The sequence below is a fragment of the Catharus ustulatus genome, chromosome 9 (genome assembly GCF_009819885.2).
Source record: "Catharus ustulatus isolate bCatUst1 chromosome 9, bCatUst1.pri.v2, whole genome shotgun sequence".
Lineage (NCBI taxonomy): Eukaryota > Metazoa > Chordata > Aves > Passeriformes > Turdidae > Catharus > Catharus ustulatus.
In genome coordinates this window covers 11,431,107-11,455,392 of record NC_046229.1, presented here as the reverse complement: position 1 = coordinate 11,455,392, position 24,286 = coordinate 11,431,107, and the positions used below count along the sequence as shown (strand labels likewise).

At 58.1% G+C, this 24,286-nt stretch overlaps 1 protein-coding gene across 3 annotated transcripts in view; it reads left to right on the top strand.

The window, feature by feature from the left end:
* The first annotated feature begins 1,388 nt into the window (after positions 1-1,388).
* The window catches only part of IPO13 (importin 13), a 36,876-nt gene continuing 13,978 nt past the window's right edge, over positions 1,389-24,286 (top strand). The window contains exons 1-8 of one of the 3 annotated variants that reach the window (XM_042779560.1): positions 1,389-1,437; positions 4,409-4,479; positions 4,615-4,804; positions 5,178-5,350; positions 16,254-16,990; positions 22,433-22,573; positions 22,741-22,882; positions 23,859-24,025. In XM_042779560.1, coding sequence (XP_042635494.1) covers positions 1,392-1,437; positions 4,409-4,479; positions 4,615-4,804; positions 5,178-5,350; positions 16,254-16,990; positions 22,433-22,573; positions 22,741-22,882; positions 23,859-24,025 — 1,667 coding nt within the window. In that variant the 5' untranslated portion in view covers positions 1,389-1,391. Of the gene's footprint in view, positions 1,438-4,408; positions 4,480-4,614; positions 4,805-5,177; positions 5,351-6,878; positions 6,982-16,253; positions 16,991-22,432; positions 22,574-22,740; positions 22,883-23,858; positions 24,026-24,286 lie in introns of those variants that run through there. The other 2 variants (XM_033067205.1, XM_033067206.2) reach the window with 2 other exon arrangements.

Here is a 24,286-nt window from a genome sequence, read left to right as displayed (position 1 = left end):
GGGCGACCTGGGAACCGGCGTGCAGCCGTGGCACAGGCGGCGACCGAGGCGCTGGCCCCGCTCCAGCCGGGGAGTTGCATAAGCCCGGGGAGTTGCGCCGAGGCGGCGGAGCGCCGCCGGGGCAGGTGACACGGCCGGCGGCACCGCGGGGCGCGCAGCCCGCCCGGGTGCCCTCGGACCCCGAAGCCATGAGGGCCAGACCCGGGGGGCTCGCCTGGCCCGGGGCACGTCCCGGCGATCAGCTCCGGCCAGGGGAGCACGTGTGAAGCGGGGCCGAGCGGAGGCGGCCCCGGGATTTGGCACGTTCGCAAGGAGCACTCGAGAGCCCCGGGATGGACGCGGAGGGCCCCGGGCGGTGACGTAAGGACTCGCACGGGCTCGGCTCGACTCGCCAGTCGGCCCCCATGTCCCCGGGGCCAGCGGCGGCCCCGGCGGAGGGAGGCAGGGCGACGGCAGAGGTAAGGAGCCCGGTGGCGGCGGCCCAGCCGAGGAGGACCGTGGCGCGGGGCGCGGGCGGGCGGGAGGGCGGACTCCTCCTCCGTGCTTGGACACGAGCGCCAAGCACACCGGTGACCCGAGTCAGCTCGGGGTGCTTGGGACGCCGGCCGGCCCCGCCGCTGCCGGGAGCTGCCGGGATGGCCCCGACCTTGGCCGACAACCCATCCCCTCCGGATCCCCACGTGGGCAAGGGGTGCTTCGCGCGGCTCTGCTCGCTGAGCGCTCCGGGAAGGGCTGAACCCTTTCCCGAGGGTGTCCGTGTGTCCGTCCTGGTAGCGCTGTGACCGGGATGTCGGAGCACCAATCACGGAGCGTCCGTCCGTCCGGGCTGCGGGTCCGCCCGCCCGGAGGCCGGCCGACGGGCAGGTGACGGTAGCAGGGGTCGGGAGCCTCCGGGGGTCCCGGTGCTGTTCCCGGCGGGGTGCGAGTTTCCGCGGGAGCTTGGAGGCGGTGCGGATCACGGCGAGAGCCGGTGCTGAAGCGGGTTGGGCTGCGGCTCCTGATGCTGGCGGGATTCCGATGCCCTCCCGGTCCTGTGCGGTCCAGGCGCCCGTGCGGGTTAGAGTCCCGGTGCCACTACGTGTGGATCGGGGTGCCGCTTGGTATCCTGGTGCCAGTGTGAGTAGGGGTCCCGGTGCCGGTGCCCGCCCCGCCGGTCAGGTGACAGTGGCTGGAATTTGACACCGGCAGCGACGACGGGAGCGGGATGGAGCCGCCGCTGCCCGGCACTGTGCGTCCGCCTGACGCCGCCGGCACCGCACCCCGAGACGCAGCGGGAGCGGCACCGGGAGCAGCGGCGGGAGTCGGTGCCGGCGGGGCAGCGCCGGCCCCCGCCAGCGCCCCGCCCCGGCGCAGCGGCGGCGGGCGGCGGGGGGCGGCGGGGAGCGGAGGCGATGCGGGGCAGCGGCGGCCCGGGGGATGGTCCCTGCCGCGGGCACGGTGAGTGCAAACCGAGGTGGCGGGCGACAGCGCCCGCCCCAGCCTGCCGGCGGCCACGAGTCTCGGCAGAGGCTCGTACCAGGACTACGGGGGGGACGAGGGAATCCGCTTCGCCGCCCGCCTCCCGGCAATACTCGTGGGTCGGTGAGGGGTCTCTGGCGGTCCCCGGGCAAGTCCCCTCCGGTCTGCTACCGGGGTGCCGAGCCCGACCCGGCGGCGGGAAGCGCTGGGGGCCGCGGCGGGGCCCGGGCTCCCTGCTGGGGCGGGGAGAGGCGGCACCCCGCTGCGGGCGCCCGGGGGGCACGGGGACGGACTCTCCCGCCTCTTCCCTGGGCTCCCGCCCGGCCCGTGGAGCACGTCGGACAGGTGTGCGCCCCGGGCGGTGGGCAGGCCAGAGGCAAGGGGCGGGGGTACCCTGTGCCCCCTGGCTCTGCTGTCCCTGAGTTGGGGTCCAGTTTGGTCTCTGCTGTGTGTCCCACGTGTCCGAGCCCGGTCTTCCAAGGCTTTACGGGGCGGGTGCCCGCTCCTCATCATACGTGGGGTTGGTTGCTGACCCCCATCGCTTCTTCTGCCAGGGTCAGCGCGGAGGGATGCAGGGCCTCCGCCGGTGCCCGCAGGTGCTCAAAAGGGTCTCCGGGCATCCCTCCGCGCTACCAGGTGGGATCCCCGGCTGCAGGGCTGGCGCAGCTACTCCGAGAGCCGAGGCTCTCACCGCCGGCCTGGGGCACCCGCTGGGCCTGCGTGCATGCACTTCGCGAGTGTCTGCTGCCTCCCTCGGGGGCTTGGTGCAGCCACGGGACATCCTCCCCCAGCGCGCCGTGCACAGGGCAGGCAGCGGGGCTCTCGCCGGGCTTTGCACGAGTGAGTGTGAGGTGGCTTGCTTAGGGGTTGCACCAACAATTGCTGTTGCTTAGCCCCGGGCGGGGAACGCAAGTGGCGGGGGTCCAGGCAGGTGCACACGGATGGGCTCGGTTCCGACCCTGGGAAAAAGCCCTCCTGTGTCTATGAATCGCCCGGCAGGGCTCTGGCAACCGTGTCTGGGGCAGATCTCAGCCAAATTTCCCCGTACGGGACATGGGGGTATGCTGTGGAGCGTGCCGGTCTGGCACCCCCGTGGAGTGCCCAGGTGCTTGCTTTAGCCCTGGCCGTGCTGGACGGAAGGAGATGCCGAGCGGGGCTGCGGGGCAGCGTGGGCTGCGGTCCTGCGCGCTCGGGGAGCTGCGCCCGTGGACGGGGCCCCGAGTCTGAGGAGGGACTGGTTGTGTTAGTCCGTCGCTTCGGCACTGGGGCTCCCGGTGGCGAAGGGAGGCTGCCCTCGTTCGGCGCCCCGCCGGCAGCGCTCCCGCTGCAGCGCTCCTGTGCTGCCGCCGGACGGGAGAAACCTGAATTGCACCGGCTGATCCCGTCCCGTCCCGTCCCGTTCTCCATCCCGTTCCCATCCCATCCCGCCGGGATGCTGGAGCCGAGGGGCCGTACCGGGGCGGCCGGCCGCGGAAGCGAGGACCGGGGAGTCCGTCCCTTCCCAACAGGGCGCAGGGACCCTCGCCTGGCCCCTCCGGGGGTGCCAGCCTGGGAAATCCATGACCTGGCGGCAGCGGCTGGCGTGGGGCCACGGGCCGCCACGGGAGCGAAGTGCAGCGTGGGCTGTGTTTGGCCAGGCTGTGGCGGCTGGCGCGGCCGGGGGGGCCGGTGAGAGCCCTGCCGGCACCGGGGGCGCATCCCGCCTGGTGCACGGTCCCTAGAGTGGGCACATGGGCCTGGCAGGGCCCACTACAGACCCGTGTCACAGTGTGGCCAGTGCAGGGGGGCATCAGATTCCACAAATAGGACTTGGGGATCATCCCCTGAGATGCTAGAGGGACTGGAAGAAATTATTTTTTCTTGTGCCAGCAGTGCCCAGGCATGTGCTTTCACTTTTTTTCAGTCCAAAGTGCTCTCCTCAGCATGTCCCCATCCCACATTGCTTCCTTTGCCATGGAAGCAACTGGGGCATGCTGGGGCAAAGCCAAAGTCGTAGAGGGGATGGAGGAACTCCTGAATGCAGAATATCACTAAGCTCCAAGAGGACAGTTCCATCCTGAGAGAGAGGACATGCAGCAGATGGGCCAAGGAGGGCACAACCCCTTTTGGAACCACTTCTAAAGCCCTTCAAAGCCAGAGTATCCTAGCTTTGGGCACTGGGGCACCCCTACACCACAGCGGGGAGCTGGGGAAGGAGGCAAAGATGTGGCTGCAAACGGGAGTTGCCCCAGCACCTCCTGGGAGACATCACTCCCCTGAGACCATGCTTGCTGCTTCGCTGGGACCATGCACAGCAGGGATCCAGTTCCTTTCTGCATGTCAGGGCAGTGGATGCCAAGCAGTGTTTTTGGGGTGAATGACTACAGTGAGCCCAGCATGGTGCTCCATACTATACTATGTCCCCACAGGACCCGCCTGACCATCCTGCCCCTTGCAGTCCCACTCATCCAGGCTGCTCGGGGGTGGCGTGTCCCAGCTTGGCGCAGGCAGCAGCCTGGGGAGCCAGCACGGGGCCAAGGGGTGGCTGCACCCGAGGACCCTGTGCTAATGGATTTGGAGTTTCCAAGGTCAGGCTCCCACTGTGAACAAGAAAAACATTCCCAGGGAAGGGCCATGGGAAAGGGCCCCCCCGTGCAGCGCTCCCAGTCCCAGCCGCTGCCTCACTGCATCTCAGGCTGTTCACACAAGGACATGGCTGCATTGCCCCTGAGGAGAGGTGCTGTACAAAGGCTGGATTGCACAAGCTGCCCAGTCTCTTGGAGGGAGTGTTCGGTGTGGTGAGCATGCCTGGCTATGCCAGGGGTAGGGATGGGCCGTGAATGGGGTGCAGGAGGTGTGAGGTTCTGGGGGGCGAGGGAGGGGGTGGCATACTTGGCCAGGTCGGGGGAGACATGTGCCAACTCTCAGCCAGCCACCCTGTGTGGGCACTGACCCCAACCTCTGCTTGCAGCTAGCATGGACCAGCAGCAGGGGCCACCAGAGCGAAGGCCTGCAGCACCTGCCACACACCTGCAGCCCAAGGTGAGTCCAGGTCTGTCTGGCTGCAATGGCCAAGACTACATGACCCCATCCCCACCCATCCCCAGCTCATGGAGCTTCATTCCTGGTGTGGAACCCTGGTCAGGGCTGACCTTGCTGTGCTGTGATTTGTTGCAGGAGGGAACACTGTGGGGGTTCTTTGCCATCCTGTCACTGCTGGCTGGGCTGGCCACAGGCACCCTGCGAACACCACACTGCAACGAGACGCTGGACGCAGCCACCATGCCACAGGGCACGGCCACTGCCAGCCTGTCTGTGGAGGATGGTGTGGAGGCACCACTTGCCGCTGGCTGGAGCCAGTTGTACGGTGAGTTTTGGGACAAACCCCCCCAGCTTGGGATGGTAGTCCCGTGCGTGGGGCATGTGCAGGTTGGGAGCTGCGAGGGGTGGGGCAGCTTGTGTGGGGCTGTGGCTGCACTTTGGGGCTGGGCTGAGGGGATCTGAATATATGGGGCCCTGAGCTTCATGCTGGGCATATGGCAGAGCCCTAGAAATGACAAGACTAGAAGATTCCTGGCTGGAAGAATCTTCCCACACATCCACGCACCCTCTCAGGCACCAGCCATTGCCATGGTGGGTGATCAGGAGGGGTCTGTAGGTCACAGCAGGGACTGGCAGGCTCAGAAAGAGGGCGATGGGTGCAGGATGGGTCCTGACAGCACCATCTCCTCCATGTGCAGGGGACAACATGACAACAGGTAGCCCAGGCACCGCAGAGCTGACGGAGGACCTGCTGCTGCGTGCTGAACGCTCATCGCCAGGCTCCAGCAAAACCAGAAAGGGGCAGGGGCAGCGGAAATCCTCACGGGGCACCCGTGGGCGCAACTGCCACATCCGCAACCTGATGGTGAAGGTGCGTGACCTGGGCCTGGGCTTCAACTCGGATGAGATCGTGCTCTTCAAGTACTGCAGTGGGTCCTGCCACCGGGCACGCAGCAACTATGACTTGACACTGGGCAGCCTGCTGAGGCAGCAGCTCATCACCCCAGGACCACAGGAGCGGGTCCTCAGCCACCCCTGCTGCCGCCCCACCCGCTATGAGGCTGTCTCCTTCATGGATGTGGAGAACACGTGGCAAACAGTGGAGAAGCTCTCAGCAGCTGAGTGCAGCTGTATTGGCTGAGGAGGGGGCTGCTGGCTTGGCCCCAGCTCGACACATGCCGACAGACTCCAGCTTGCCACATGCAGTGGCACTGTTGCTCAGAACAAGGGTCTGGCAGAGGCTGGTGCCTCTGTTATTATGTGGCCACAAAGAACCGAGGTGAGATGGAGTCATGACTGGGGTGTGGGTGGCCAAGCCCACTCCTGCTCAGTGCCAAGCAGCTGGTGCCACCGGCTATATGGGCTTCTGCCCAGGTGCCCTGGCTCAGCCCTGGAGACGAGCTGAAGAGAGACCATCCCCCCCACTGCCAAGGGTCTGCCAGTCCAGTGTCCATCAGCAGCACTCCTGCATCTGTGCTCCAGGGCCCAAGCATCACCCAAGCTTCGGAGGGGGCAAAACCTCTCTGTCCCCTCGGGGACCCTGGGGACAATGGTGCAGGGAAGGGGTGTCCCTGAGGGCAGGGATACAGTGGGGATTTGAACCAGTGTGGAATGGGATGCCTGCACCCAGACCAGCAGCAGCCCCTAGTATTCTGCAGGGTGTTCAGTCATAGACACCCATTCGGACCCCCACTCCTGCCCGGTTCCCAGGGCAGTGGCAGGGTCCTCCCGCTGCTCCATGGTGCTGTGGCACTAAACTATTTATTACTCTAAATTATTTATTTATTGTTCTCGAGCGGCAGCTCCTATTTATGACTTTGGGCCCTCGGGGGCCGGGTGTAATTTAATCCCAGCGCTGCACTAAAGCCCTGGGCAGCGCCCCGTGCACCCCGCACCCTTTTTCTATTATTTGTAAAATTTGAGGGATAAACTCTATTTTTGTACAGTCGCCTTTTCCTGTAGCAATAAAGCGATGGGCTGCGCGTCCAACCCCTGCGTGTGCCCGTGATGGGGACGGGGACGGGAGTGCCCCTGCGGTGGCAGGGGGAGGGTGCGGAGCGGTGCTGCGGGCGGCTCCCGCCGGCACGGTCCGCCCCGCGCGCGGTGCGCGGTGCGCGGCGCCCGGCAGGGGGCGCGCGTGGGCCGGGACTACCGCTCCCGGCGTGCGGCGCGGCGCTGCGGCAGGTCCTGGGCTGCCCGGCCGCGCCTGCGGGGCCGCGGGGAGAGGCGAGGCGGGGCCGGACAGAAGCGGAGCGGGGCAGTGGGGCTGCTCGGGGAGTCCCGCGGGCGCCTCCCGGCCCGACCGCCGCGCCGAGCCGCGCCGCCCCGGTGCCGCCGCCCCCGTCGGGGCGGGGAGGCGGGTCCCGCCGCGATGCGGCTGCCCGTGCGCCGCCGCTGTCGCCCGCCCGCCGCCGCCTCCTGAGCGCCGCCGCAGCCATGGAGCGGAGGGCGGAGGCGCCGCCGCCGCAGGGCCTCGACTTCACCGTGGAGAACGTGGAGAAGGTGAGCGAACCGTGCCGGCCCAGCCGTAGCCGTGACCGTGGCGGGGCGGGGGGGCTCGGCGGCGGGATGCTGCTGGTGCTGCGGGGGATGCGGCTCGGGGAGCGGGGGGCACCTGCTCGGCGGTGCCGGGCCCGGCGAGGGCGGCGGGCGGCGTCCCCTGTGCCTGCCCCTGCTGCGGGCCGGGGCGTGGGGCTGGAGAGGGAGCCGCCGGGGCAGCCCGGGAGGGAAAATGATGTGGCAGGAACGGGAGCAGAAGGGAGGGGTTGTGTGTGTGTTTCTGACTGGCGTCCTCTAGGTCGCCAGCTGCAGCGCTGGGCAGGGAGAGCCCACGGGTCTGGTCCTGTCTCCTGAACCAGCTGCATCAATGTGAAGCCCATTATCAGTGTCTCCGATAGGCAGGGGACGAAGGAACTTTTGCCGGGTGCTGAGAATTATTGGGCATTACGGTTAGGAAAAGCCTTCAGCAGGCGGATGGTCCACTATTACCTTTCTAAACCGGGAATACAGCCCCTTTGCTCCTGCTGATGCTCAAGATCCTTCAAAGTATCTGCAGGGCAACAGGACTGAGGCTGATTGGTGAAATCGGGGATTCAGGGAATGGCCACGGCAAACCACGGCCTGCTGGCATCACACTGCTGCTGGGATGAGCCCTGAGCAGCTGATGTGTGACCTGATGTGTGACCTGGGGTTCATCACAGCGACTAAACAGGGCACCTCAGTGAGCACAGCCAGGAGGGCAGCTGAGCAAAAACCTTCCCTTGGCCACCTTGGAGGTGATGGGGGCAGGGCAGCAGAGGATGCAGCCCTGAAGGGCAAACAGCAAGTGCATCACTCTTCCACTTAGCATGTAGCCAGACATCCAACAGACATCCATAGCTTGGTCCTCAGACAGTTAGTGGGAATCCCAGTGTCCTCATTTTTCCTCTATAAGAATAGACTGAGATCCTTGCCAAGGCAATACTCATGGGCGTGCTGGTGGGCACATAGAATTATGGAATCATTTAGTTTGGAAAAGACCTCTTATATTGTCATGTCCAATGGTTAATGCAGCTCTGCCAAGCCCACCACTAAGCCATTTCCCCAAGCTTTTCACACCTGTCCCTCCCCAGTAGGTTGCCTGGCCTCACAGGAGATGTCAGGTCAGGGATGTCAGGTTTGTCACTGGGCGCTGGTTGCCTTTGTGGCTGCAGGTGAGACACAGCCCACCTCTTCCAGGCAGATGGAGACGGAGCACAGCTGGGGATTAACTGATGTCTGGAAAATGCTACATTCATGCAACCTTCTGCAGCTTAGTCTGCATACATCCAGGGCTACTGGATGATTTTGCCTCTGACTCCCTTTTTTTCCTCAGACACAAACCGCTCCTTTGTTTGCACCAACAATGAGGCGCACACTTGCCCGGGAAGGGTGGGCAGTGCCAGGGTGGGGGGCACCCGGCACAGCCTGGCTGAGGTGCGGCTGTGCTGAGACGCAGCTCGTCCTTGCCAAGCTGCTCGGGATTTAGTCTCCCAGTGTCTGGAAGGAGGTAGAGATGCCCTCTAGGATGCTTCATCTCCCCTCCCCCAGCCTGCCTCTGCCTCTCCTGATCTCCGCAGGCTTTGCCATCTCAGTAGTGTCCTCTGAAGGTGCAGCTGTGGACTGCAGTAGGGCTCTGAGCTGCTGGTAGGGGGCTGCAGCATAGTCCCTGAACAGGGGAAGAAGCATGGGGTGGGATCAGAAAAAACCACAGAGGTTGAGCAGCTCAGAGCCTTCCTGTGTCAGTCTTTTCCAGGAAGATCTGTGGGGTACAAAGTGAAGGAAGGATGGGCTTTGCTGGGAGCAGGGTTGGTGGGAGGCAGGTGGGTAGAGCCACTTTGTCAGAGGTGATGCTGGCAGATGAGTGATGCTCCTACTGGCCTGGGTTCTTCCACCTGCCAGGTTTTGTACATGGTTCTATTAATAATACTGAATACTGATTAAAGTCAGGGTTTGACTCCACTCTGAGTCAGTCAGTGATAAGTGCTGGGGTTAGGAACAGCATGAGGAGCTGGTTATCTCTTAAATCAGAGGGCTGAAGCCTTTCCGGGTCCCCTGCAGCGGAAGTCATCGTGTGTGGCAGTTGTAGCTGGGGCAGTTTGGTGAGACTGTGCCTCTCACACTTTTCTGATGGTTTTCATGGAGAAGATTCTATCCCTGGAAAAGCCTTTTGTACCCCTACTGTTGTTTATTATGCACTGGGGTTTTGCAGGGCTCTGGGATGCCTATGTAGCTGAAGAGGATCATTGCTGTGCTTATGAATAACCAGTGCCAGAGAGAGATCCCTCCAGCTGTGAACAGTGGTTTCATGGAGGCAAGAGGGTTCTGGTGTTGGAGGCAGGGCCAGCTGACAGGTCTAAAAGCCTGTAGACAGTTGCCAGGTTCAGGCTGCACTTCAGGAATCATCTGAAAGTTGCTCCCTGTATATTTTTGCTCTGTTTTTCCATAGGGAGCTCTCCCTTGGCACAGGGAAGGAGTGTGGCTGCACTGGGGCTGAGCTGTTTTGATAAGGTTACTGTGTCAACATCCCCCACTCCTAGCTGAGGGCTGCTTGTCTGCTTTTTGTTTTCTTCTGAGCCTGACCTAGATGTTGCTCTGACTTCAGCACAGCTAGAGCCGGCTGGCATGGCCACGCTGTGTGGACCTGCTGGGAGTCCAGCAGCTCTGGGCTGGCTCTGCCTCCCCTGTACCTGCTGCTGAGTGGGGCTCTGTTGGTGTGTTTGGAGGGCTTGGAGGGAAGGGAAGGCTGGGAAAGCCAAGGGCTTCAGGCTGTGAGGATGCTCAACCTTTCATTGCCTAAATGGTGCAGTCTGGTTTGTGACCTGCATGTGCTTTTGTGTGCCCAGGAGCTGTCCCTGGTTTGACTGATAGCCTGGTGCTGGTCTGATGATGAAGATGGATTGTAGATGTTTAATCAGGCTGCTCTGTCCATCTCAGAGGAGCAGTGCACAAGCAGGACTTGTGCCCCGCGATATTGGTTTCCCTCAGCACTTAATACTGCGGTATTGGACAGGAGAGGAAGAATGCAAGACCCTCCTCACAGGTTCTTAGTGCCGCTGAATCTGCTTCAGCAGTATCGCCCTTTTTGAAATAAGAAAGAAGGCAGTACCATTCCTCTGTGAATTTCCCAAGTGCAGGCTCTCGCCCTCTTTTTTTGTCTAATTCCTTCCAGGTCTTTCCTCTCTTGTCCTGCCTCTGATCCTCTGGGGTGTTTGTAATATTTGCTGACGTCTTTTCCCTAGCACATTAGCGGTCTGGCATCTCTGGGCCTTCCAGATTGCCGTGTGCCTCTCTGGAGATGCCTGATGAATGCACAGAGTCTCTCCGGCAGGATGGGTAGGCGGGGTGTCATGGAGCTGACATCCGGAGCCTACCGCAATGGGAGAGGGATGGCTTTGATCACTGCTCCTCTGAGATTCTGAGCCTCGGGGATGTGGCAGCTGCTGGGGCTGCCTTCTGCCCGGGAGGATGGGGAGGAGGAGTCAAGTGCATCTGGTTTCTTTGGAAGACTATTGCCTATCTTCAGAAACCTGATCAAGAGAATTACAAATACTCGAGGGTGAGGGAATGGCATCCTCTGTCTGGTAGTGGGTTGACCACTTAGTCCTTAGAGGCAGCCCACACGTGTGAGATGTGGCAGCCGCACTGGGGATGGTAAGCTGGGGTCCTTAGGAGAAGAGATTTTTGCAGAATTGGGGGAAGCAGGGAGTCACCTTGTTATATGTTCTTGCAGAAGCAGATTCCAGCCAGAGCCAACCTTGGCTGAACACATGGCTCCTTCCCGTGGTGTGATGGTGATGGATGAGAGGGCAGCATCTTGTTGTCCAGTGCTGGTCTGAGCTCTACAAGGGCCATCACTGGAGCCTCATCTCAGCTCTGGTGCATTATGGTGCAGGAGTGGATGGGATTGGTGTCTGGGCTCCAGCAGAAATTCCTCTCTCAAATTGCTTGTGTACTCCATCATGGAAGTGTTGGGTAGAAACAAGGGATCGTGGACAGGGGTGTTTGATGCACCCTTACAACTAATCCTGGGCTTTGTGTCTCCAGGATTTCTGCTCACCCTTTGTTTTTCAGGCCCCTGCCCACTCTTGCTGGGAGCGCACACATGTCCCACAGGCCCTGTCCCTGCTGGGCACCACCCTGTGCTCTGCAGAGGGCTGATGGCAGTGAAGCAGTGGGAGAGATGCCAAAGCTGCTGAGCTGTGTCTGGGCTGCAGCATCTTCTGGACAGTCGCGGACTTGGTGTGGGCAAGCTGGGCTCAAAGAGGGGCTTCAGAGTAGAAGCATCTTTTATTAGGAGAGGGGAGAAAAACCTTTTCTTTTAGACTGCTGGCAGAATGTGGATCCTTGAATAGGAGCAGCATGCCTGGCGGCACACACCCGGCTTTATTTTGCATCCATTTGCTCTCCTCGGCAGGCTGCCGCCTTCCCAGGGTACTGGCTGCTCAGCCTGCCCCACTGGTGCCGGGGGGGCCAGCTGCTGCAGGCAGGGGAGGCAGGGATGATGTTCCCTTCGCTTGGCAGAGCCAGGGTAATGGCTGTGCTGTTGCAGGCCTGGAGCACTGACGATGCGAGTGCGTTCAAGTAGAAAGGACAGCGAGAGATTGCAGCAGGAGACGTCCCGAGGGTCCTGCTGGAGGGAGGCTGGTGGTTGCCAAGGGGCCCTGGCCACCGCTGCCCCTGCCATGCTGTGGCTGTGGGCACGCTACCAGGAGCAGAGCAGGAATGTATTTTGTAGCTTTCTGTTTCCCCAGCTGCGATGCATACCTCATTCAGGGCCGTATCTGCTGTCAGCTCTGTGTGCTCAAGCAGACTGGCCCTTGGAGAGCAGCTGTCTCCTCATGGACCCCCAAGAACAGGAGGCAGCACACTCCTGCTCTGGGATCAGAGCCATGTGTCTGAGGCTTGTCCTGTCACCCCATAATGTCATGGACACAGCACCTCTCTGCAGGGTACCCCATGTTAATGCATTTACGCAGTGCAGTGAGGGACACAGCCTGCTGGCACTGTGTTCCCTGCAGAAGCTCTGAAGGGTAAGAGCTAGGGCTTCTGGGCTTGTAGCAGATCCTCTTCTCTTGCACTGAGTGCAGCCTAAGACCAGGTGCCTCTTCTTGGCTGTAACTCTCCTTGAACTGTTCCCATTCCACCTGACAAGGGAACCAGCATGGGATCTCTGACCCGTGTCTTTTGGGCAGGCTGCCCTGCACCAGTGCAGCTTACTCGAGGGGCTGACTGAAGCTTGCTCCAGTGACTAAAGCTTGACTGAGGCTTTGATCACAGCTTTTTAGAGCAGGGAAGAGCTATCATAATAAGCTTGAATTATTTTCAGCCAAGTAGAGCTGATGTTGGAGAAGGCTCTTTCCCTGGCCAAAGGGCATAGCTGACAGCCAGGCTGTTTACCAGCTCTCACATTACAGGTCTAATTGCAGAGAAGGCAGGTCTGGTGTCAGCTACCCGTTCAAATTGGAATGCAGAAAGCCTCCCTGTTAGATGTCACCTGGTTTAATGCCTTCTGCTTCTCCCTCTTGGTGCTAATGAGTTCCCCTTGTCTTCTCCAATGCTTCCTGATGGGCCTCAGGGTGCTGGCCAGAGTGATCAGACTAAAGTCCAGTAGCAGCTGATACTGGTGTCCTGCTCTGGCATGAGGGCAGTGTCTCCTTGCTGAGGAGGAGCATGCTGGGTGTTCAGGTGGCCTCTGCAGGGCATGGGGTCCTGCAGTCCCCTGCCCAGTGCTCTCAGCAGAGGATGGCACTCAGCTGATGTTCGTGATAGGCCGGGCAGAGAGCTTAGTCTGCTCCCAGGGGCTTCTGCTGCTGCTTTGATCTTAGTTAGGATGGTCCCAGTATTTATGCCCAGCCTTGGAAGTCCTCTGGAAGGGTCTCCCATGTTGTGTAGAGTACTTGATGGGGTGTGCTGTTGGTAGCCCTGGGGCACATGCTGCTTTCCTTTTTTTCCCTTTTCCTTTTCTCCTGGTGTCCTGTATGCATGCAGGAACAGCCATGCTTTTTTCACGAGCCACCACAACCAGTCCCCTCCCAGGCAGGGTGCTTGCAAAAGGGGGCTAAGATGGTGAGCAGATTCTTTTTTCCAGAATATTCTTCTGACTTCCAACAGCTTGTAGCATGAGCTTTCAGCATTAACTTCACTTCCATCCTCTGAATTTCTTTGTGTAGTTGGTAGACTTTTTCATCTTACCACTCACCTTTTTACCCTGAGGTGCTGAGCAGTGGAGGCTCCAGCATGTCCATGGGGACCTTTGTTGGAAACCTCCCAGAGACTGCCAGCAGGAGGAGCAGAGCTCTGAGCTGGTGTTGCTGGGTGTGGATGCCTCTCCAGAGAGCTCACTGGTGAAGGTGGGGACTGCACTCAGGGCGGAATACAAGGGATGCAGGCAAGGTGCTGGGCTGGTGGTTGTGGGAGAGCTGTCCACATATCTGGAAAGCTGGCCCTGCCTGGGAAGGGGTCTTGCAACCCAACTGCTTGCTGTTCCTCTTAATGCAGGGGTAGTGACATCTCCCCAGCGCAAGTGTTGAGGGAGCAGCTCTGATGGTGCTCCCTCTTTGCCATTGTTACAATGCAGCAGCCAGGATTTTTTGGCATAGCCAGTGCTGGAGTCTCTGACGGGGCTGTGTGCAGGAGGTCCGTGCAGGATTGGTACCTGCTTGCACCTCAGCTTCATGCTGCGCTTTTCCTGGTTGCTCAACTCCTCTCCATTCAGTTGCACAATCACGTGGAAGCACCAGAGGCTGCTGGCTTGAAGCAGACCCTGTTGGCAGGATCAGGCCTTAGCCAGCAGCACTGGCAGCCCCAGCCAGGTGGAGGATGAGTCCTCAGCTGCTTCCCAGCAGGCAGACTGTGTTTGCCAATCCCTGCTCTGCTGCCCTGCATGTGCATTGCTCCTGGGACTCACTGTGGTTTGCCTGGAGTGTGCACAGTGCCGTGCTTTGCCTGGCAGTTTCCCTGATGTGAGACTGGCATGCAGCAGCTCTTTTACCAGCACAGGTGAGCAGCTGGGGAGCTTTTGGGTCAGAAAGCCAATGCTGTGGGCCAGGTCCATCCTGGACACATGGTGAGGTCTGTATTTAACAAAGCTGGTTCAGGTTTAGAGGTTAGGGCTCCTGTGTACACATTGTGCCTTGTAATACATGATGCATTTTTTCTCCCCACAATTTTCTAAGCAGTAGCACTATTCAAAATAGAAGAAATAAATTCTTTAGGAAGTACTTGGAGGTGTAAAAATAGAGGCTAGGAAGAGGTGGGGAAGAATCCTGGGGTAGGGAATATGCAGAGGGCACTACTTGTTTTACCTTGCAACAGTGCCTAGCAGGCAGGGAAGGGAAAGAATGGGCTGTCACCATACTGGGAATCTCAAGTGAGATTTATTTGGGAAGAAAAAAAAAGCAGCAAGCTCTGATGGGAGCAAGAGACTGAGCTGGTAATGGTTGGGAGCTCCAGCTTCAGCCCTGCTGCAGGATGACTCAGTCCTTAGCACGACAGCAGGGGTAGGAGCCAGGTTCCTACCCCCAGGAGTGGCTGAGCTTTTAGCACATCTGCACTGCTGCTCTATAGTGAGGTAAATTGTTGCTTTGCTTAGAGGGGATGACAGTGCTTACCTCTGCCCCAGCAGCTGAGTGATGCAAGTCCAAGATAACTGGGAACAGAGCAAAGGTTTGGCTAACTAGTGAGAGCTTGTGGTTTCCCCTTGGCTTACTCTGTTGGGACAGATTTCTCTCTCCCACATCCTGCTTATGTAGGGTTAACCTTTTCTGTGTCAGGATAGATGTTTTAGTGGGTCAGACACTGTCCCTCTGCAGCCCATGTTGGCTGACTCAGTCTCCTACGACGTACTTCATAACCTCTTTCTTACAAAGAGGTTGTCCTCATTTTCCCCTGTCACAAAGTCTTGAAGAGCAGTGATTCAAATTATGACCCAGGCAATACTGACTCTGTAAAGTTCCTGCCAGATTGTCTTGCTCTTTGGTCTCACACTGGGAAGCAGCAGGAGGCACAAGCACTTGCTTGGGAAGCTTGTTCTTGTGCCCCAAGCTGCCAGTTCTGCATGCTTAAAAATAGGGTTTAAATCCTCTCCTGGGTACAAGAACCGCAAGAATTTCATAGAGCTTTTTAGAGGGGGAGGGGGAGGCTATTTGAGACCTGGAGCCAGGGTAGGAACACCAAAAAATCCACTGCACCTGCTGCAATCATCCTCTGATTTGCTGGTGGGGTGTGATGGATGCCCAATTGCCCGACAGGTGTCATGGATTTTCCTTGCTCCTGGCATGTGCAGTCAGCAATTTGAAATGAAATGTGCTGTGCCAAGCAGAAATCCTCACTGCTGGAAGATGGAGTTCACGCAAGGGGTAGTTATTCTTCCCCTCCTTGTGAGAGAACATCACTGTTTGCTGGCTGTACTCACTCAGGATAAGTAGCTAATTAAGGTTGGGCTTCATATCTGTATAATAATCCTCTGGAAATAAAACCTTGTAGCCTGTGTGAAGCTGTTCATGTGGATCTGAGCTATGCAAAGCAGTAACTAGATCTCACAAAGCCGCAGGAGCAGGTAAGTGATGTTTCCCTTGTCCATATGGAGAGATGGACTGAGGAGCACTGGACTGTCACAGAAATTGGTGGCAGAGGCGGGGTGGGATGCCCTTGGCTCAGCTGTAACTGGACGGGTTTGGGAATGTTTTGAAGGGACTTGAGGGAGAGATTAATCCCTGAACTTAGTGACTGTGGGTTTTCAAGACTCTGCATAACCTGGCAGACAAAGATCTGCAGTGGCTCTTGCATTCTGTGGAGTCATGGATGCAAGCTGTGGGCCACAGCACCTTTCAGAGAACAGTTGTGAGTGGAAGACAGGAGTGCTGGTCAGCCATGTCCCTTGCAGTCCTCATGTGGAAGAACAGTCCTTCACCCACCCCAGTGATGGCACATAAGCAGGGAAGCAGGCAGATTCAGCATGAGTGAAGGTGAATATGGGAAATGACTAAGGAAAAGACATTGCTAGAGTGAAGCATGAGAGGAGGGGAAGGATGCTTTGTAGGTCCTCTCCTGCTGCCTGATCACTCTCACTTCAGTGAGAATGGGGAGAGGGAGGCCAACTAACACAGGCAGCCCTGGGGAGGGGTGCTGGCTGTGCAGGGCAGCCTGGGCACTGGGCTCCATCCTAGTGAGCCTTCCTGATAAGCCTTTCCCAGGCAGGACAGGCCACAGTGGTGCTCCTCAGCTGCTCTAGGGTGCTTCCCTCTCTCTTGCAGGCTCTCCATCAGCTGTATTATGACCCAAACATCGAGAACAAGAACTTGGCTCAGAAATGGCTGATGCAGGCACAGGTGTCCCCCCAGGCATGGCACTTCAGCTGGCTGCTTCTCCACATGGACAAGGTGCCTGAGATCCAGTACTTTGGTGCCAGCGCTCTCCACATTAAAATCTCCCGTTACTGGAACGACATCCCGGCTGACCAGTATGAGAGCCTCAAGTCGCAGCTCTTCACCCACATCACGCGCTTCGCCAGCGGCTCCAAGATCGTGCTGACCCGGCTGTGTGTGGCGCTGGCCTCCCTGGCGCTCAGCATGATGCCAGAGGCCTGGCCCTGCGCTGTGGCAGACATGGTGCGCATGTTCCAGGCCGAGGACTCTAACGTGGATGGGCGGGCGCGGTGCCTGGCGCTGCTGGAGCTGCTGACGGTGCTGCCTGAGGAGTTTCAGACCAGCCGCCTTCCGCAGTACCGCAAGGGCCAGGTGCGCAGCGTCCTGGCGCAGGAGTGCGGCTCTGTCTTCCCTTTGCTGGAGCAGCTGCTGCAGCAGCAGGACTCCCCGGGTTTCATCAAGCAGAAGGTGCTGAAGTGCTTCTCCAGCTGGGTTCAGCTGGAGATCCCTCTGATGGACTGCGAGAACCTCATCCAGGCAGCTTTCACCTCTCTGCAGGATCCAGAGCTCTTTGACACAGCAGTGGAGGCTGTGGTCAATGCCATTTCCCAGCCCGATGCCCAGAGGTAAGGGCAGCCTCTCCTGTGTGCTGCAAGCTGGTGCTCATGGACATCAGCTGGGAAACAGGGTGGGAAGGAAAAATCTCAGACTTTTTTCTAGCTGTTGTTGGCTCTGAAGGTAATGGTGACAGGCTTTGGAAGTGGGAGAGTATCAAAAGCAGTTGGAGGCTGTTGGTTTCTCATGGTTGGTCCTGGAAGGCTTTGCACCATGGTTGACTTCTAGGGACCATGAAGTCTTGGGCAGCTGCAGCCCATGTCCACGCTGGACTCTGAGGCAGATTAGGATATGTGCTTCTGGCTCCTCATGTCAGATCCTGCAGCAGCCAACCAGAGAGCAACCACCCGACTCCAGCAGGAGTTCAGAGACCTTCCTCTGCCCTGTGCTGCTGGTCCAGCCAAGGAACTGATTCAATGCAGAAATAATAAAACCAGATCTGTCATTTTTGTCCCTCCCCTTGGCTCCAACACCTTGTGCCAGCCAAGGACTCATTCTTTGTCTGTGGCCATGTCTGCCCTGGGAGCAGCTGAGCTGGTCCTGCTGGGGCTGCACTGTGGGGCTCCAAGCTTGTCTGCTTGGCTGCATTGCCTGAGCTGCTGTCAGCTCTTGGGACCAATGCCTGCAGAAGGGACAGTACATCTCCAGCTCCCGTGGCCACATCCCTTCCTGGCTGCTTAGCAACCTTCCCCTGAAGAGGAGGGTTTCCTTGAAGGCTGAGCTGAGCTGCTGCCACTGTGCATGCCCTGTGCATCGCTGCACATGGCGCAGGCTCCTACCCTCTGCAGCGGTGGGAATGATGCTGCCACTGCAGTTGTGAGCCCTGGTCCTCCCTTTGGTTAAGGGAAGGGGCAGCTTGCAGATTCCCCAGCTCTAGGGCAGCCTTGGGCTGTCGTTTTCAATGACAAGGAGTTGCATCTGTGGACTGCAAATCCTGGTACACAAAGGGAACCATCAGGATTTTAATGTGTTACTGGATTGGGGGAAGGGATTGCCTCATTTGCTAGGGTTTAGAAGGGGACCACAAACTTTTTTCTTGTGCCTGGCAAAGGCTGCGGACCAACTCAGACCCTTGTAGCAGGTCTGGGGCGGAAAGTGAGAAGGTGTGAGAAGGTCACCTGGAGTTCTGAAATGTTGGTCTCTATTTCTGCTTTCCATTTCCCTTGAGTCTCAGAAGTCCCTTGGCTGTGATTCCATACCTTTGTGCCAGAGCCTGGCCCTGCAGTGCTTCTCTTTGATTGCATTAAAAGGCTGAGTTTTCTGCTGAGCTTTCAAAGTGAATTGTGGAAAGAAGTGTTACTGACAGTGGGGTTTCCTCTCTGCTTCTGTGCTGACCCTGCATTGCAGTTTTTGGCCCCATTCAGACCTACCATGCTGGCTGCTCCCCTACAGAATTCAGTACTTGCTCTCCATCCTTCTTCCTGGAGGCATCATCAGCCATGCAGAGCACCCTCTTGCCTGTAGGCGTGCAGGCAGTGGCCAGGACAGGCAGGCAGCTGGCCTGAAAGGCTACCCAGTGTGTGAGCCTGGTGTAGCTCCTGCCTCGGGGTGTGAAGACAGCGGTGGCATTGTCACAGGGATGCCCTGCCAGGCGCCGTGTGGTGTCGGCTGCTTCCCAGCCCTGGTGGGCGCTCTCCTCCCCTTTGTTTCTTGTGTCTGCTGTAGTGTGTTCTTCCTCCTGCTTCCCTGGTGCCAGCTGTCCCACCCCTCTGGCTTTGTCACTCAGCCAAAGTGGATCCAGCTCTTTCCCAGAGCCCCCAGGGAGTCTCCTGACCTTTCTGTCTCTTATCTTGATAATCTGGGAGATCCCTGCTGCTTTTCAGCTGCTCTCTTCCTCCTTGGTCTCTCGCCTTTGTTTCCACAGGGCTCTTGGCTGCAGGCTCGGAGCATTCTTGGCACTGGGCTGCTGGCATGGTCCTCTCCAGAGCTTGTTAGGGCATTGCTCCATGACAGGGTTAGTCCTGGGGCTCACCACTTTGCTATGGGTTCCCTGAGTGCTTTGCACACTCTGTCTTTCCCCCCTCGCTCCCTCCCAGCTGTCTTCACTGACATTTCTGCAGAGGTGACCGTGTAGGTTAGCTTCTGCCACCAGCAGAAGTCTCAGAGGCTCATGAACTTGGCTTCTGACTTTGTGGGTCATCTTCCCAGGGGAGCACCACCTTGCAGGGCAGCTCTCCTGCTGCAGCAGGTGCACAGCACCTGTGTCCAGGTGGAGGGCAGGTGTGATCTCGTGGGTAAGGACCACATGGCCCTGGTGCTGCCTCACTCTTGGGTAAGTCACTTGTGCTGGCAGCTTCCATTTCCCTGCTTGCAAGGAGTAGCAAGTGGTTTCCTGCTTCTGAGGTGTTACTAGAAATGATGCACCAGAGATGTGTAGGTGCAAAGTGTTTGATCTGTGTACCTACCAGGTGGGTGGGAGCCCTGTGAACCCAGAGAAGGGGATATGCTGGGTTTTGCTGGAGTCTTGATGCTGCTCCTCTGTTAGGACATGGCATTCCTGAGAAGAAGCCTTGGAGGCTGGATCAGGAGCTGTCTCGGGAGCATCTCTGAGCACACCTCTGCTCTTGAAGGTGGCGGGAAGCTCCTGAGTTGCGGGAGGGTAGGAATGGAGATAGTGTTGCATCTCATTTGCAGAGGAGAGGCTTGGGCTGTATTTTCCATCTCATTTGAGGATTATCCCCTCAGCAAAATGGGTCAGAGAGCTTGGCAGCACGTGCTGCAAGGGGAGAGCTGGCATGTGGCACCTGGCCTTCCTGTAGTGCAGTGTGTAGCATCAGAGTGGGGTAGGGACCTCCTTGTGGTGTATGCCCGTGGTGGGAGTTACGGAGCGTGGATGTTGGATACTGAGTCTCCTCTCTGAAAGCAGCAGGGTGTTGCTACAGTGGCGGACCTAGCAGGATTGCAGGTGTCCCTCTGGGATTGCCTGGTGTACAGCCCATCTCTTTCTAGTCTTGGTACCTGGTGCTGAATTTTTGGAGGGGAATTTCACTTGAAGAAAGAGAAACACAGTTTCTAATTAGAAACAGAGTTTTAATAAGATTGAGTTATTATCTCATCAAGATGTGGTCCAGATTTTGGATCTGGAAGGATGAGATTGCCCCATATGCCGGTATCTCCCCTCTGCAGGTTGTCCCCCACACTGGTGCAATTTGCAGAGGGTTGTGGGAAGAGCAAGAGTAGGTGTTGGTCCCACAGAGGAAGCTGCAAATGCTGCAGTTCACTCGGCTTTGAGAAGGGACCAGACAAACTGCAAATGAAAGACAAATGAAAGCAAAATTTGCTCAGCTCCTAAATACCAGGACAGCAAATCTTGATCAGGAAGGCTTAGACAAGTCACTGCAGGGACTTGCATGGGCAGGAGTCACCATGTGGCTGCCATGTTCATATCTCTTCCACAGGCATTCACAGTTTTTGGCTGCTGGAAATAAGCTGGGCATCCAGGGGCTTTTTTGAACTGGGATAGTTTTGTCTTCTTCTGCCTGACAGTGGTGTGGGAGGTGGGAAGTGGTGGCTGGCAGCACCTCCTGAGGCAAGCTATACACCTAGTCAGGGATGTGGCATCAGCCAGTCCCTTGGGCTGAAAAGCAACGCTGACCAGGTGGAGTGACCTGGGGCTTCATGCTCCTGGATGGGGAATAGAGCAGCTCAGCTCTGGCTGACTTGATCACAGGTCTTGGGTGAGTGGTTAAAACAACTCATTCAGAACAGGCATTTCCCTCCTGGCTGGGGACTCTTGCATCTAAGATGCCCTTATGTCTGCAGAACAGTTAGCAGAGCAAGGTGGTGCTCAGGACACATGGTTCACCCCACATTTTCTAAAAGTCTTCAATGATATGGGGTTGCAGCATAGAAGCAAATCTAGGTGGCTATCTCTGTTGGCTGTGCAGGGATTCCAGAGGATCAGTTCAGGTCCAGGCACTCTGAGTATTTCAAGGTAACCAGCAGAAGCAGGATCCTTGTCAGAAAATGTCATAGAAGTCATAAAGCCATAAAAGCCTCCCTAGGGTAATGTGAACCCAGTGCTGTGGAGGAAGGATGCTTTGCCTTACACTGGAGCAGTGGAAGGTTCCCTATGGCTTTTTCTCTGAGCACTGCCCTGGCTCCCTTGAGCCTACCCTGCATGCAGCACTGGTTTCCAGGGAGAGGAGCTATTGAATTTCCAAATTCTTCATCATCACATTGTTCCCATGCTGCAACATGCATAACTCACACGGCATCAGAGGCTTCGAAATGGTTTATGCAAAAATAAACCCTTTGCTGTGTGATTTTCTGTCGGGGAGATGGCAAGAGGAGGCTGACCCCCAGCAGCACAGAGGGAATGCTGGGACCACAGCTGGGATTGTAGACACCTTGTTTCCTCTGTCTTCTCTTGCTGACCCAGACAGAAAGCTGCCACCACCAGCACAACTCTGTCCCTGTGCTGGTGGCACCGATGGCTTTGCTCTCTCCTAGATCATCCATAGCAAAAGCCACCCTGCCACTGTGGAGTGGATGTGGGGCTGTCCTGGTGTCAGGACATATCTCTTCCCCAGGGTGGGCACATCATGTATGCCTCCCACTCCAAGCATCCTTAGCCCTGCACCTGCGTGTAGGGGGCGGGCAGAGAGCACAGGCTGTGGCTGCAGATAACACGCCTGGGCGGGCAGGGAAATGGCAGGGAAAAGGCAGGCTGCTCATCAGCCTCCAGCACGGCCTCTCTCCGGGGGCCCTGGGCTGCCTTTCACCTTGGCTGCCTCCTTCTCGTTGCCTTGGTTACCATCCCTTACAGGCAGGGGAGGGAAGGCTGATGTGCGGGATGGGATGTGGAAGAGCAGTGCTGCTGCGCTGGGCTGTGGCAGCCTGAGATGTGCCAGGGGGCCAGCGTTGTCCCTGGGTGGGACTCCCCAGCGGTGGCTGCTCAGTTCATCCCAGACGTGGCGCACACTCTGGATGTGCCCAGACTGGAGAGTGGTGTGGTTTCCTGCTGGCAGCTTGGACTGCCTCTGTGCAAATCTGAGGGCTGCAAGCATGGTGGGAAGAGCCCCCAGGTCTGCCCTTGCTGCTGTTCTGCTCCACATCAATGCTGCTGTGCGCAGGCACAGCTCACTCAGAGCTGGTTGTGGCAGTGGCCGGTTGGAGGTGCTGGCAGCCCTGATGGCAGGTGTGGGTGGCAGAGGCAGGAGTCCACACCCTGATGCAGTGGGGGTTTGCCCAGAGCTGATGGCCACTGGCTCAGTGCTTCGCTTGCAGAGGCTCTACTGCAGCACTGTTCGGGGCTGCAGCTTTTGTTGTAATGCCACAGGCTGCAAGGAGAGTTCATGTAAGCAGTAAGGGCTCCTGCATGCATCCCATTTTACAAAACAGCCTTCAGGTAGGCAAAGCTGGGGCAGGAGCCCTGGGAGGGCATCAGGAGGGATGGATGGTATGGCAGCCAGGGAGGTCATGCCTAGCACTGATTCAGGCTGTGCTTGCAGGTACGTGAACACCCTCCTCAAGCTCATCCCGCCCGTGCTGGGGCTCCAAGAGCAGCTGCGCCAGGCAGTCCAGAGCGGGGACATGGAGACGTCACATGGAATCTGCCGCATCGCTGTGGCCTTGGGGGAGAACCATTCCCGGTGGGTGCTGGGGATGGTCCCTAGGAGGGGGAGTGAGCTTGGAGCAGCTACTGTTCGCCATGTGCTTCTTTGTCCAGGGCCTGTCCTGCACCCAGTGACATATGTCAGGGCAGAGGAGTTGGGCTCACAGCAGTATTGCCACTCTGACCATGCTCTCTGCTTCCCAGAGCCCTCCTGGACCAGGTGGAGCACTGGCAGAGTTTCTTGGCCCTGGTCAACATGATCATGTTCTGCACTGGCATCCCTGGACACTACCCTGTCAATGAAACCACCAGCTCCTTGACCCTCACCTTCTGGTACACACTGCAGGTCAGTGACTTGTGGACAGCCTGCCTGGGCTCTGCCCTCCAGGCAGGGCCAGAGGCACCAGTGCATGGGGACTGGGGTCTGGCCTGGATTTGACTGGTCCCAGGGATTTCTGATGTCCCCACTCCTTGCCCTGCACTTGGACTTGTAGCTAGGGCAGGGCACATACCTAGGAAATGCTGGCCCTGTGGCTGGCTCTTTCTGCCACCAGTCCTCCTTAGAAGTGAGAGCCATCCTTTAAGGCGCTCACTAACAAAACTAATTAAAACTTTTGTTAATTTTTTTTCTTCCCAGCAGCAGACCTGGTTGTTTAACTCCTTGCTGCGTGCCTGCAGCAGGCAGGAACAAGAGTATGGCTCTAGTGGCTGCCCAGTCTGGGCTCCCTCTGCCAGGGTCAGTGTTTCCTGGATCGGCAGAGCAGCCCTGCCACACTGTGCTCTATTTTTAGCTCCCTTTCATCCCTCAGCTCTATTCCTCTGCAATCCAATGTGGCGTGGCTGAGTGTGGGCAGGGAGGGGAGCGAAGTCAGTGCCGTGCCAGCAGCTCCTCTGCTGCATGAGGCCAGGCTGAGGCTCCCAGACCTCTTGCTGCTTTCTCCAGATGGGTCTGAGATTGCAGGTGCATGCAGGAGGGTGCTGTGCTCAGTCAGCTCTTTCACAGCAGTCTGAGGCACACAAGCTCCTGGTGTAGGTGTGCTCCCAAGGGTAGGACATGGCACACTGCCACTCCCTGTAACGATGCTGTTTGAGGGTCTGCCCAGCTTCTGGGGCTTCTGGTATCTTGCCTCCAGATAATGCTGCCACTGCAGAAGGGCACAGCATCAAGTGGATCTTAGGGAGCTGGAAATGCAGCCTTCCAAGGTGGGACAGGTCCCACCAACCCTGGAAGATGTGCCCGAGTCCCCTGTGCAGCAGGCATATTAGCTCTATTTTCCTTCCCCTGCAACACCTGATCTATGTATTCCTTCTCCTGCCTCCAGGATGATATCCTCTCCTTTGAACCAGACAAGCAGGCGGTGTACCAGCAGGTCTACAGGCCTGTCTACTTCCAGCTGGTGGATGTGCTGCTGCACAAAGCCCAGTTCCCCTCTGATGAGGAGTATGGCTTCTGGTCTTCGGATGAGAAGGAGCAGTTTCGGATATACAGGTACAAGTGAGAGATTTGGATTTGCTTGTCAGGCAGGTGAGGATGCAGAGGCAGCATTCTGCCACTCTGGAGACTGAGTGCTGCTATATGATAAGCCAAGGAGGGATGCAGGAGATTCCTTCCATCAAGAGATGTTTTGGCCATGGTGGTAATGTGAAAATGAGCTGGTTTGGCTCATTAGGCAAAATTTTGGGACAGCACCAGTTACCCTGCCCAAGAGGCCATAAGATCACTCCATTGGTTGGGACAGAGTGCTTGTAT